The sequence below is a fragment of the Myodes glareolus genome, chromosome 1 (assembly GCF_982192425.1).
Source record: "Myodes glareolus chromosome 1, mMyoGla1.1, whole genome shotgun sequence".
In the NCBI taxonomy this organism is placed as follows: Eukaryota; Metazoa; Chordata; class Mammalia; order Rodentia; family Cricetidae; genus Myodes; species Myodes glareolus.
In genome coordinates this window covers 2,566,239-2,579,762 of record NC_142026.1, presented here as the reverse complement: position 1 = coordinate 2,579,762, position 13,524 = coordinate 2,566,239, and the positions used below count along the sequence as shown (strand labels likewise).

The following is a 13,524-nucleotide window of genomic DNA, read 5'->3' as shown; positions in this document are numbered from 1 at the left end:
CACATTCAGAGAATCCGGCCACATTCAGAGAATCTGGTTGGAACGCGTCCTCGTTCAGTCTCAGTCCAACTGGCCTTGGTAAACTCTCATTAGATCCGTCCCCTTGTATCAGTGGGTGATCACATCCCTCGCAGTCCTTATTTCCTTTTTCATTTTCTTCCTCCTTCTGCTCCTCATATGGACCTTGGGGGGCTCAGTCCGGTGCTCCAATGTGGGTCTCCATCTGTATCGCCATCCATCGTGGGATGAAGGTTCTCTCTGATCTTGCCGTCTTTGCTCACATTCTCTTTCCTTCAGCTTCTCGTTTGGACCTAGGGAGTTAAGTCCAGTGTTACGATGTGGGTCTCTGTCTCTATCTCCATCCATTGCCAGATGAAGGTTCTATGGTGATAAGCGAAATATTCATCAGTATGGTTATGGGCCTAGGCCTTTTCAGGCACCCTCTCTTCTGTCCAGAGAACAATCTGGGGATTTCCTTGGACCTGTGATCCCATTTATAATCAAGTCTCCTCTAAATCCTAAGATGACTCCCTTAGTTGAAATATATTCTTCCCCGATCTCATATCCATCCTTCCTCCCTCCCCCCATCCCAGTCCACCTAGCTTTCCCCATTCCTCCCCTATTCCCTTCTCTCTAACCCTCTCCCCTTCCAACAACCCTCCCACCCCCCCTCCATGCACCCGAGGTTACCTGGGACTCTTGTCTATTTCCAATCTCCAGGCAGATAGCTACATGATTTTCATCAGGTTCACCTTCTTATTTAGCTTCTGGCAAAATCATGGTTATGAAGTGGCAATGAAAAAATTTCATGGTTGTGGGTCCCTAAGACCATCAGAAAGATGTTTTCCTATAATTGTGAAATACATGTTGAGAACTGTTCTGTTTCAATCCACACTAACAACATGAAATCATACTACAGACCATACAAATAGGAAATGAGCACATCCTATCACACGTATATTTAATACAGGTGCAACATATCAATGAACAAATTGCAGCTTTGAGCTACACTTCACAATATTAACATAATACATTAGAAGATTGATACAGCTATATTCAAGTGATAATAACACTTTAAGGTCACCTGAGTGGGATAAGATACTGCCTGGATGCCTTCATGTTTCAGCAACACATGCCTGGCTTTGCTCTGTTTCCTTAAGAACTTCTTCTCAACTTTGTTAAGTTTTAAGCCACCTTTATGATTGATGTTCATAGTAATACTGTAGAGAAGAGGGATAAAAAGTGTAAATCTTAAAAGTCCTGAAGAAATAATTATGTTATTAATATTTTCTGTTTATAAAAATTTGTTTTGTTAAAAAAATTAGTTTCAACAACCTAGAAAAGTGAAAACCACTTTTTTTTTAAAAAAGTGAAATATTTCAGAAAGTAAAAGAAATTCATGACAAGTCATCTGTTAGCTTAAGTCCTCCATTTGATGTAAACTGTGGGAGAACAAGAATGCCAGCATATGGTACATACCCAGGAAATATGGCAGAAGAGTAAAGGAATGTTGAGTGAGCATTTATGCCTACTATGACCTTAGTGCCATGACCATACAACTATAACACACTGCATAGCTTTGTGGGAACTTCTACGATAGCTAAGCAAAACAAATACATACCAAAAAGAGAGAGAGAGAGAGAGAGAGAGAGAGAGAGAGAGAGAGAGAAAGAAAGAAAGAAAAAGAAAATATATGACATATCTTCATATAATTAACTACTAATAGAATTTCTGTTGCTTGTGTCATAACTACAGACAAAAACACAAAATCAATGTAATTGAAAAAATTGGGAAGATTTCAAATTAGAAAGATCAGAGCATATGGATTTTTTAAAGGAGGTATTCAGTGAGGTAACAGCAAAGGATAAACAGAAATGTCCATCAACAGCAGTGAAATATCGTAATAAATTGAGAGGTTTTGTTTTTTTCTTCCTTTCTCCTTATTTTGTTGTTCTGTTTTGAAACAGGGTGTCACATATCCCAGGCTGGCCTCCAACTTGCTACAAGGCTGAGGCTGACCTTGAACTTCTGATACTACTGCTCTGTATTTCAAAGATGTACAGGCTGGCTGGTATTACAGGTGTGCATCCCACAAGTCCAGTATACACTTATTTGTTTTGTTTATTGAGACGGTTACTCACTATGCTGCCCTAGCTGACTTAAGACCCACAAAAGCTATCCTGCCTCAGCCTTTGTGTGCTGGGACTACAAATTTGCACACCATGCACAGTAAATAGCAAGTGTTTACTGAATCTCTAGTTCAGTGCTACACATGTCAAAGTTAACAAACAAAATAAACTTAAATAAAATTACATTTTAAATTAACTGGGGGAACAGTCAAAATTAATTACTAGACTTCATTTAAGAAAAGAAGAAAAATAGCATTAGTTCAGTTTCCTAGAACACAGAGTACATGTTGGACGGTAAAGTGAGTAAGGCAGGCTGGTTGGACAAAACAGGTCAACTGTAATGAGAATGAGAAGACCTGCAATATCCTATCTGCAGCAAGCAGAAATGCTGATCTAATTTACACTGGAGACATAGAAGGAAAGACACAGGGAGAGGGGAGAAAGAAAAAAAAGTTCCACAAGATCAATAGGCCTTGGTGATTACTGAGATGTGAACAGAGGAATCAAGGTCACTGCACAGTTTCTTGGATGCACCTTATGTGTGACAGAAGTTAGGTCACCGGATAGTAGCCATGATAGTAGTTCGGTGACCTCCAGTCTGAGCACGTTCTCTGTTGGTAAGGAGAGTAGAGAGACATAAAGGCTCTGCTACTAGCTAAGCACCAGTACATCTTCCCTGATCCTACCCCAACTGGCATCTGTACTGTGCCCATCCCTAAGTCAAAAAACAGAGAGCTGTGGCTGGAGAGACAGCTCAGTGGTTATAAACACTGACAGCTCTTCCTCAGTACCCGGATTCAAGTCCTAGCACACACACGGTAGTTCACAACCATCTATAACTCCAGTTCCAGGAGATATGACACACTCTTCTGCCTTCCTTGGGTCTCAGACATGCAAGAAGTGCACAGATACACATGCAGGCAAAACATACAAACAGAAAATAAAAATAATATTTTTTTAAAAAGCTATCAATCAACACATATAATGTGAATCTTTTGATTGTAACACACTTATTAGCAAACACTAAGAACAAACCTAAATTTTTATCAAACAAGGTTTCACATACATGTTTTTAAAATATGAGAAATTCAGTGATATGAGTTGGTTCCAAGAGAGGGAAATAGGTATATAAGTATGGAAAGATAGTCTTTCATGGCTTTTGAATTTATAAGCTATTCAAAATGCACTATCTATTTTAAAAGAACACAGAAACAGTTAAGCAATTAGAAAAAAATTTATCAGATCCCTTTCTAACTTTCTGAATTACATATTCTATGTTGTTATTTTTGCTTACATTTGGTGTTTATTATCTTTTCCTACAAGTGCATAGAAATTTAACTGCATAAAGTAGTGATTTAGTAATATTCACCGGGTAGCACTTAGCACTGTTTAATGATGTTTAATGATGTGATACCCAGTAGCAACTCATTATTTTTTGTTTGTTTGTTTGTTTTATAAACGTAGTAGAATTTGCCATTTTAGCTCCTAATTCTGATTTTGGCAGCCATCTTCAACGATTTCCATAACACCAGATGTGTATACGGATTACATGAATGTACTGGACTCAAACTCTCACTACAGTCTTGGGTTCCTGGCATACAGCTTGCAACAAAAACGTTCAGTGGTTATATCTATTTAAGTCTCTCTTAGTGTCCTCATTGTTGTCTAAGTTCTGTGAGATTGTGGTTTGTAGGCTGGCTTTCTTTGCTTTATGTTTACATGGGAAGTAGAAAGTAGAAAAAGACATGATCTCCTGAGTAAATTGGGAGTATGGGGGCCTTGGGGGAGGATTGAAGCGGGGAGGGGAGAGGCAGGGAGGGGAGCAGAGAAAAATGTAGACCTCAATAAATATCAAGAAAAAAGAAAGAAGAAGAAGAAGAAGAAGAAAAAAAAACGTTCAGTGAAATCGACCAAAACCACAGACTGACACACACCATCCCCACCCTACAGGCAGAAGGGTTGATCAAGAAGCGCAAAAATATGGACGAACGTTTACTAGCTTACCTTTGCTTCACAGAATTGATGCTGACTGGAAAAGAACTAGAATCAAGTGCCGGTCTCCAACCACAAAAGCAGCTAACACAGGCATCCCTGGGCATTCATCCCATCCCAAACACATGAACACTAGATCCTACCAGAGCTGCCAACACCGCGGCATACCTCGGCCCATAGACTGCACCCCACCCAACCTGGGTGGGCCCACGCTGGTCAAGACAATGGACAAGGAGCTGCCAGGAATAAGCTTTGGTTTTCGACCCTCCGTCACTGCTAAAAACTGGTACCATACTCTTCTTTCTCTCCTCACCAGAGGTTTTTACCTCACCGATGCTTTTTCTCTATCGTCAGTCAGCCCCACTGGAGCGTATAGAGCTAAGCAACCGCTCTCACACCACCTCACCTAGGCGTCACCATGTTGCATACAATCGCAGTACATTTCCCATGAGTCCACAGGGCTACCACAGCGCTCCCACAACACCCTCTCGCGCCCAAAATCTTTCGTTGACACTTTCTCGGCCAAGTGTCTGTAATCTGTTGTGCTGTTTGGCTGCTTTATGTGGGTGGATAGTAATGATTGGAGGAGCACTACAACTGGCACGTTACTAAAGCACGTTACTAAAACTCCCTAAATGCATGCTAAGGATTTGACCCACAGATGAGTATCGTCCTCACCCTTTATTAAGGAAAGTTATCTTTGTAAAAGAACTAGACGGTTACAGAAAAACCACAACTAATCAAGATGAAGATCTGTGAAGGTCAGTGTCAATTGTCATCTACAATACAATTCTTGCACCTAAAGCTCAGAGATCTGCAGAGAAAATGGAGGTAAAGCAAATGGGGAGTCATCCATAAAGTCTCACTAACTAGACTGTCTACATATGAGTTGAACAAAACAATGAAAATAGACATGCTTCTAAGGTCATACAGAAAGTTCAGGAGGCCTTAACTCTACACAAAGAACTACAGGAAAATAAGGAATTCTGAGAACAAGAGAAATAGTCTTCTCCAGGGTAGAGCATACCAGTTGTTATCCAATAATAAGTTGTCAGCCTTGAAAACACTTAAATACAAGCTATATTATACAAATGTAATAATTTGTATTTATGTATATATGCACAATTAATATTAAATGGGTCATGAGTTTGAGAGCATGGAGAAGCAGTATGGGAGTAGATTTGGAGGGTGGAAATGCAATGGGTAAATTACATAATATAATCTTTAAAATACAGAAATAGTAGGAACTCTAAAAACAAAGAAGAAGAAGGAGGAGGAGGAGGAGGAAGAGGAGGAAGAGGAGGAAGAAGAAGAAGAAGCAGAAGCAGAAGCAGAAGCAGAAGCAGAAGCAGAAGCAGAAGCAGAAGCAGAAGCAGAAGCAGAAGCAGAAGCAGAAGCAGAAGAAGAAGAAGAAGAAGAAGAAGAAGAAGAAGAAGAAGAAGAAGAAGAAGAAATTGGATCTGCTTTGGAAAACACATTTCTGTAGGGTAAAAGGGCCAGCCAAAGAAATATACCCTGGCCCTGAAACTACAGCCAAAGAAACACCTGAAACCAAAACCAAGGAAACACACTCAGTCCCTGATCACCTCAGTACAAAAACCAACCAATCCCTGAACATGAAATCCAGCCAAGCTCCGGGATTAAAATACAACCAACTCCCACCCAGAAAATTTCTATCCCTGGAAAAAATACTGTGCATAAGAAGCCCTATATAAACCCTGTGCCTGTTCAGTTAGCTGTTGCCTTTTTCCACCATGGCAAAAGCAGCTGCCCTCCTAGATTCTTCCCTCCCAATAAATCTCTTGAATGAGATTTGGGTGAGATCTTTCTGCTGCATGGAGTAGAGCAGAGAAGTAACATCTTTAGCTGGAACAGAACAGAGCACAACTGTAACTCTTTCTCTGAGGAAACCTTCCCCTGCTGGGGCAGAGCTGTTACTTTGGGGAAGCCTTTCCAGGGAATAGGCTTGTAAGCTGCTATGCTTATGGTGACTTTGTGGTACTTCCTGGCTCACAACTGCCAGGATGATCCCTTTCGATCTGTAATGCTTACAATTTCAAAGAAAAGTTTTAGTGGCAGAAAAATTGATCAAATGGAGAAAAAAATTATGTCCCTAATATGAGGCTGATTCATGGCAACGATAACAATAAAAACAGCAACAGTAATGTTTTAATTTGTATGTTTTTTTATCCATCTCCACATTGTTATGTCTCAAAGAAACTAGGACAAATGGTTATGCCTGCTAACATATCGAAGCAGATGTTGGCCAGCTCTCCCAGCATTGCTCAGTACCTACTGCTCCTTTCTAGCACCGCTCACTCTGCCCACTACCCTAAAGTTCCCCTTCCCAGGTACGTGGTTTCTGCTTCTCTTTCTCTCGACTTCTGATCCTACATGATGTAGTCATTTTGCATACTCCATCACTTGGCCTCTTGGTTACTAGCTGACTCCACTCTTGGATCTCTGTTGGTCTACTTGCTACCTTCTCTTCTCTCACCCCTGCACATGGTCTAGCAGTCTGCTGGGCATATTCAATCTAAATCTTCCCAGATGCCTCTGGCTGTTCTCTCCCTCATATCTACAATAAACATTCTCCTCAAACCATATGTGGGAACAGTCATGTCCTCATTTTATTTTCATTTCTGTGGTGCTGAAACCAAACTGCTGGGGTGGCATAAATCAATTCCTTTCCAAGGGACCTGGCCTCTCCAAGTCAAGCAGCTGATTTGACTCTCTGTGACAGAAATTTCTGCCCGTCTGGCACCAGGGTATTATCAAGCAACTCCCACTAGCCTTGAACCCCTGATAGACCGGCCATCCCTGGCCTAGCTCCGGAGTTACCAACAAGCCCTAACCCATCCTTTGTGTTACAGATACATTTTGTTGCCCTATGTGAATCTTGTATGAGAGTTTCACCATGGATAAAAGGTCTAGGCAAAACTTGGTTAGGAAAAACTCGGATAATTGTGGTACCTCATGAATCAGGTAATACACACATGGCAGTGTATTATTGGAAGCCTCATTCAGGTTGTTTTGAGATATGGAAATCTAGTGACTAAAGTATAAACAGAGGGAAAAATAAAATGCCTAAGGGCTAAGAGAATACGCTTCAGTCCAGCAAGGCTGAGGACTCCTGTGGTTGCTAAAGCTAAGTTCATTCTTAAGGTGTCTCTCAGTCTTCATTTTATGTACCTGCATGAGTAAACCCATGCACCACCACCATGATATTCATGATAAATTATTTTTAAGAAACCTGTCTGCTTGTTCTTTTTATAATCAAGGTCCGTTACAAGCAGGAACTAATCCTAAAGGTATGCAAAGAAATAAAATTTTGTAAAGTTAAAAAATGTTCATCATACCATTGACACTTATTCTGGCTGTAGTGGGCATACCAGCACAAATTAGGACTGATAATATCCCAGCTTGTGTTTCCAGTAAAATAAAACAATTTTTTGCACATTACAGTATAAAACATATTACAGGGATACCATAAAGGACAAGAAGCGTGTAAGTTGCAAAAATATGGACGAAAGTTTACTAGCTGTGCATCAGAGTTCATCTGAGGTCATGTGACAAATTTTATTTTGATGGAAACTAGTGATAAATAGTTTTTTTATAAATAAAATAATCTTGTCTACTGGAGGGGCAAGGTTACAGGAGACCACTTTTATATTTTATAAAGTAGTGTTTTGTTCATGTGCATAACCTACAAGCACATACATCACACTCAGCAGGGAGGGCCTGTAAGGAAGTAAGTTAGGCACTATATTCGTGCCTTTAATCCCAGCATTTAGGAAGCTGAGGCAATACGATTGCTATTAGTTCACACCTGGCCTTTGTCTCAGATTCCAAAAGTAAGCAGGGCAGTAGTAGTCGATGTCTTTAATCTCACACTCAGGAGGAAAGGTACACACCTTCAATCCCAGGACTCAGGAGGAAGACAGGTGGAATCTCTGAGTTCCAGCATAGCCAACGGTACACAGAAAGAACCCCTTTCTCAAAATTCAAAAAAGGGCCCAAAGTAGATGTATGAGCACAGAAACCAAATTGGCATGTGAGAAGGGAGCACTGTAGAAGACCGAAGGTAACAAACTACTGTCTGATGGTGTTGGATCCTGCCTTCCACAGAACTCAGGTCCAGATGGACTATGAACCTAATGTGGGGCTAGAATATAAGACTACCTTTACAACTCACGGGCTTATAAAATGCTATTAAATAAGATACAAAAAGAAAGTTTTGTGAGACAGGGTTTTTCTGTGTAGCCTTGACTATCCTGGAACTCTCTCTGTAGACCAGCCTGGCCTCAAACTAGAGATCCTCTTTCCTCGACCTCCAGAGCACCAAGATCAAAGGCATGCACAACCACATAACCACTACCTGGACTAAAAAAAAAAAATCTTTTTTTTTTTTTTGTGTGTGTGGTTCTTCAAGACAGGGTGTCTCTGTAGCTTTGGAGCCTGTCCTGGAACTAGCTCTTATAAGACCAGGCTGGCCTCAAACTCTGGTCTCTGTGTCCTGAGTGCTAGGATTAGAGGTGTGTGCCACCACTGCCCGGTTTAAAATTAAGGACTTCTTAACCATCATACAAATACATTCTGTAATTCCAATACTCGGAATGTCAAGAACCTTATCCTAAAACTAGATCTAGTGAACGGCACATGATTATAATCCTAGTACCACATAGGCCCAGGCAGAAGGATTACAGGTTTGACACTAGCCCGAATTACAGAGGGAGACACTGTCACTAAAAAAAAAAATAAGATCAGCCGAGCAATGGTGGTGCATGCCATTAATCCCAGCACTCAGGAAGCAGAGGCAGGTGGATCTCGGGTGAAAAAAGATTATGACTACAATCTAGCAATGTATGAATAGAACTATAGCTATATGCATCAGTATGAGTGACCTGTAGCACACCAAGCGAGACCTGGGCATGATGGTTTTACGTATGTGTAATCCTAACCCTCTAGAACTGGAAGCAGGAAGATTGGAGACTGAGGCAGCAAGATTACCATGATTCCAGGCCACTCTGAGTTAGAGTGATGACTTATCTTCAAATAACAAAAACAAAAACTGCAAGCAAAATTTCATACATTACATGTAATGTAATAAAATTTAAAACCAAGTCCCAGTATAGTATAATGTTGCATAATGAGGAGGTTACATTCGAAGTTATGTTGCAAGGCAACAACTGGGATGGTTATAAACATTATACTGTCCTTATACAAACCCAGGTTGGGTTAGAGATTGTATTATCATGAGACTGATCTTAGTATGTGCTGCCTATTCACAGAAACATCTGCACAAATGACTGCATGTCATAAATGCACGTAGCTCTGAGAGGATTAGAGATAATAAAAAGCTTATTACTTAGTTTATCACTGAGAAAAGAAGGAAATATCATTCAGGAAGTAGAATGTGCTGGTAGGTTATGGAACAAGCCTTTATTCCCAGCATTCGGAAGGTAGGGGCAGGTGGGATCCATTTGAATTTTAGGCAAGTCTGGTCTCCAGAGGGAGTCCCAGGACACCTAGAACTACACAATGAAAACTTGTCTCAACAAAGAAAAATGAAAGAAAAAAATGAGAGGAAAAGAAAATAGAATTCATGTGAACATAAGAACATTTTGTTCTTTTGAGGTGACCTATTTGGCAGCCGAGACATGTTAAACTGTGATCCTCCTGTCTCAGCCTCTCATGTGCTGAGGTTACAGTCATCTACTATTACATCCACCTGGTACTTTTCTTAATTTACAAATGTCATTCTTGTATGTAAATGTCACACTTGAAACAAAATTCCTGTTAGTGCATTAAGAGTTGTGAATTGTTTCCACTAGAAACACCTTGAAGAACAGATTGCAAAAGCAGATGAAGACTATGAAGGATGCATGTCTGAAGACCTCTTGGAAAATATCAATGAGATTGCGGAGAAGTACAAGAGTCGTGCTGCTCAATTTACGTCTCCCAGTGAATGAAGATAAATTGACGGTGGTTCTCTTGCATCTGCCATATATTAACTAAAAATATTTATATCTTCAAATTGTGGTAACTTAGTAGATTAGCTTGTTAAGTGTAACAGACAGATAATAAAGTACATTAATAAAGCGTGGATTTTCCCTCCATTTCTGTGACTCACTTCTGATGAAAGTACATGGTATGTGTTAAACCAAAAGTTAGCAGACTACAGTGTGAAATAAGTAAGACACACCCATTCACTGACTTCCTGCAAGTGCTTGCCCATGGTGATCTCATTAAACAACTTTAAAAAGACACCGCTTGGCCTGCAGAGCCAGACATATTGACTCTCAGGTCCTTTTGACATTTCCTCAGAGGGTGGGAAGAAGCATCTGTTCACCCTTCCTTCACCCACATGAAAAAGGTAACAACAATCTAAAGAAAGGATTCCATCCCAATCCAGGTAGTGAATCAGTGAGTTCATTGGGGTCACTTGTAAGATCGCAAATGACTCAAGGCAGCTACAACACTGAGAACCTCCTGGACAGCATACCAGCACTTAGACCATGAAGAGTGCTGCCGAAGGCATGGGTGACTCACAAATACCTTTATCCCCAAAGAGCTGTGGGCAGCTTAAGGGAGGCTACACTACCGCAAAGTTCTCCCACTCCTGTCAGTTATGTATGTCTTATAGATCCTCAGGGCAGGGGGCCCCAAGCTCCCTAAGCTCCCTACTCCATCTGTGAGGAAATGTCAATTAAAAGACAGTTATCTTCAGATAGAACTAAATGAACACAGTCTAGAGGTAGTTTTAACACTCAGGAGAATCGGCCAGCGAAGAGGAAGACTCTGCCTGTTCAAGTCAAGCAGCACCAATGTCAGCACCTTAGCGTCAGAAACAAGTCCCATGGAAACCCTGTGGAGGGGACTACTCCCTGAGAGTGGTGAGGTTACTGCTGCTCCTGAGAGCTCACTGAGCAGCAGAGCAGCACTTACTGAGACCAACTGGGCACTCAGTACCAAGCAGGCTCCATGAGGTGTCTTCCAGCCTCGTGGAGCCAGGACTTGAATATTCAACAGGCTGTCTTGTCTGTGAGAAAGGGAAACAATGAAAATAGTCTGGAAAAACGTGAGCTGTTGAACTATTCCTAGACATAAAGTATGGGCAGTTAAAAACTTAGAACTACGTTGTTAATGAAGTGGAACCCAGAGGAAAATCCATAGCTTTGGAATTCATTTTCTTTAGCTGATCTAGTGTAACTGCCTAGTAGTGGTGCAGTAGGCTAGTGCTAGCTAGAGTGCGTTTCTAGTGTTTCCTAGCCTTAGATTTTATCCTGGATCCCAGAACTACGAGTTCAGCTAGGCATGACGACCAACACATGTAATCTCCTGCACCCACATTCAGAATGCTGAGGAGCAAGGAATTTGAGGTCAGATCATGCTGAGCTATATAGCAAGCTAAAGATGAAGGTGGCCTTTTAATGCTGTGTCTCAAAAAAAAACCCAGAAAATAATTTATTAATAACATATTTTTTAATTACAAATGTAATTTTTGAGGCAAAGTCTCTAGCCCAGGCTGGTCTCAAGCTCCATATTAGTTGAAAGTGACCTTGAACTCCTGACCCTCTCCCTTCTACTTCCTAAGCATGAGATTACAATTTGTCTCCTGGTCTGGATTATGTGCTATGGAGACCAAACTCAACTGCTCCTGTTCGCTAGGCAAGAAAAATTATCACCAACTTCTGAAAAGCAAAACTTAATTAGGAAAGAAAGAAGGTGGACGGTAGTACATACCTGGAATCCATCCTTTGGACAATTGAGAGAAGAGGATTATGAGACCTTGTAAAAACTCAAGAATAAAGGAGCATGCAGAGAGACACTCAGATGGATGCGGCCTTCCTTGGCAGTAAACTGTCAGGTCTATTTATCTGGGCTTAAGGAGTGCTTGATCTACAAGCACAGAGTTCCACAAGTACAGCTAAAGAAATAGAAATGAACCCATGACAATGACATCTACTGACTGTACCGGCCTTCTAGAATGCTGAAACAGATTCTAAAGGTGCAACCAAAATGCCAGCCTCAAGAACTCTGAAAGGACCGAACGCTATCCTGTACTATGCATCCCGTTTGTGAAATCAGAGATATTTCTACGGCAATGTGTCCCAGTGAAAGGATGCCTGTCAGTGGAATCCAAGAGTAGAACCAAGAGCCAGTCTTGGTTTGGCATAGATTTCAGCAACTAAGAATTTGGTGCTTTCTACCCCCAAATTTACTTAGAGGTCATGTGCTGTGGGACAACCTTCCTGTATGCAGAGTGTATGTGATTCCCATTGGTTAATAAAGAAGCTGATTTGTTCTATAGCAAGACAGAATAATGCTACACAGGAAAGCCAAACTGAAAATACAAGGACGAAGGATGGGGTCTGGGAGATGCCACTGAGCTGCCAAAGCAGCAAGATGTCCTAGACCACAGGTAAAGCCAGGAGCTGTATGGAAATGCCTAGATAAATAGAAATTTGAGAGGTGGAACTAGTTAGTAATAAGCCTGCGTAACAGGCCAAATAGTTTACAATTGATTTGAAGTCTCCAAGTGGTTATTTAGAAGCAGGACAGAGAAACCGCCAACCTTAATTCTGTTTCCAGAGTGGATTTTTCTATCTAGAGATAGAATGAGGGTACTCTGTACTTGGGAAACAACAGGATAGAGGAACCACCATCATGCAGAGATAAAAGACCCTTCTCAGCAAGGAGCTAGACAGGCCGTTATATGTGCCCTTGCTGCTTGGTGACTGGTAGATGTTTTGCATTTTTCCATTAATAACAACTTTTGTGATGACTCACATTTTACAAGTTTTAAAAGAACCCTTTTTTATTGTACTATTGACTGATAAATTATATCTAGTGACTTTCAGGCATCTAGGACCTTGGTGTAACTCTTTTTTTTAAATACTTTCATATAATTACTTTCCAAACATAATAATGATCTCCATGATTAAGTACTTTCCTAGCTTATGTGTGAAGTCCTGATTTCAATCCAAAATGCAGTCAGAAAAATAAACTACATCTATACCTTCCTAGAATAAATCCCACCTGGTCATGGTGTAGTTTTGTGCTACTAGATTCAACATTTGTCTGTCTGTTTGGGTTGTTTCTTTTGACATTTTGTTTGTCTTATTTTTAATGTGTGAATTTTTGCCTGTGTGTGTGTGTCTACCCTACATACATACCTATGCCCATAGAGGCCAGAGAATGTTGGATTCCCAGAATTGCAGATGGTTTCCAGTCAACTTTTTGGGTGCTAGCAATCAAATCCAGGTTCTCTGAAGTCATCTCTCTGGCCCCATTGGTTTGTTTATTTTTGAGGAATGGTCTAGTAACTCATGACTGTCTTCCTGTCTTAGTCTCCTATGCTAAAATGATAAGTTCTAAGCTACCATGCCCAGATTTTGTT

The 13,524-nt window shown here is 40.7% G+C and overlaps 1 protein-coding gene across 1 annotated transcript in view; it reads right to left on the bottom strand.

The window, feature by feature from the left end:
* The window catches only part of LOC148123234 (tRNA (carboxymethyluridine(34)-5-O)-methyltransferase ALKBH8-like), an 85,370-nt gene extending 80,956 nt beyond the window's left edge, over positions 1–4,414 (bottom strand). The window contains exon 1 of the mRNA XM_087896316.1: positions 4,265–4,414. Coding sequence (XP_087752442.1) covers positions 4,265–4,414 — 150 coding nt within the window. The remainder of the gene's footprint in view (positions 1–4,264) is intronic.
* Between the last annotated feature and the right edge of the window lie 9,110 nt (positions 4,415–13,524).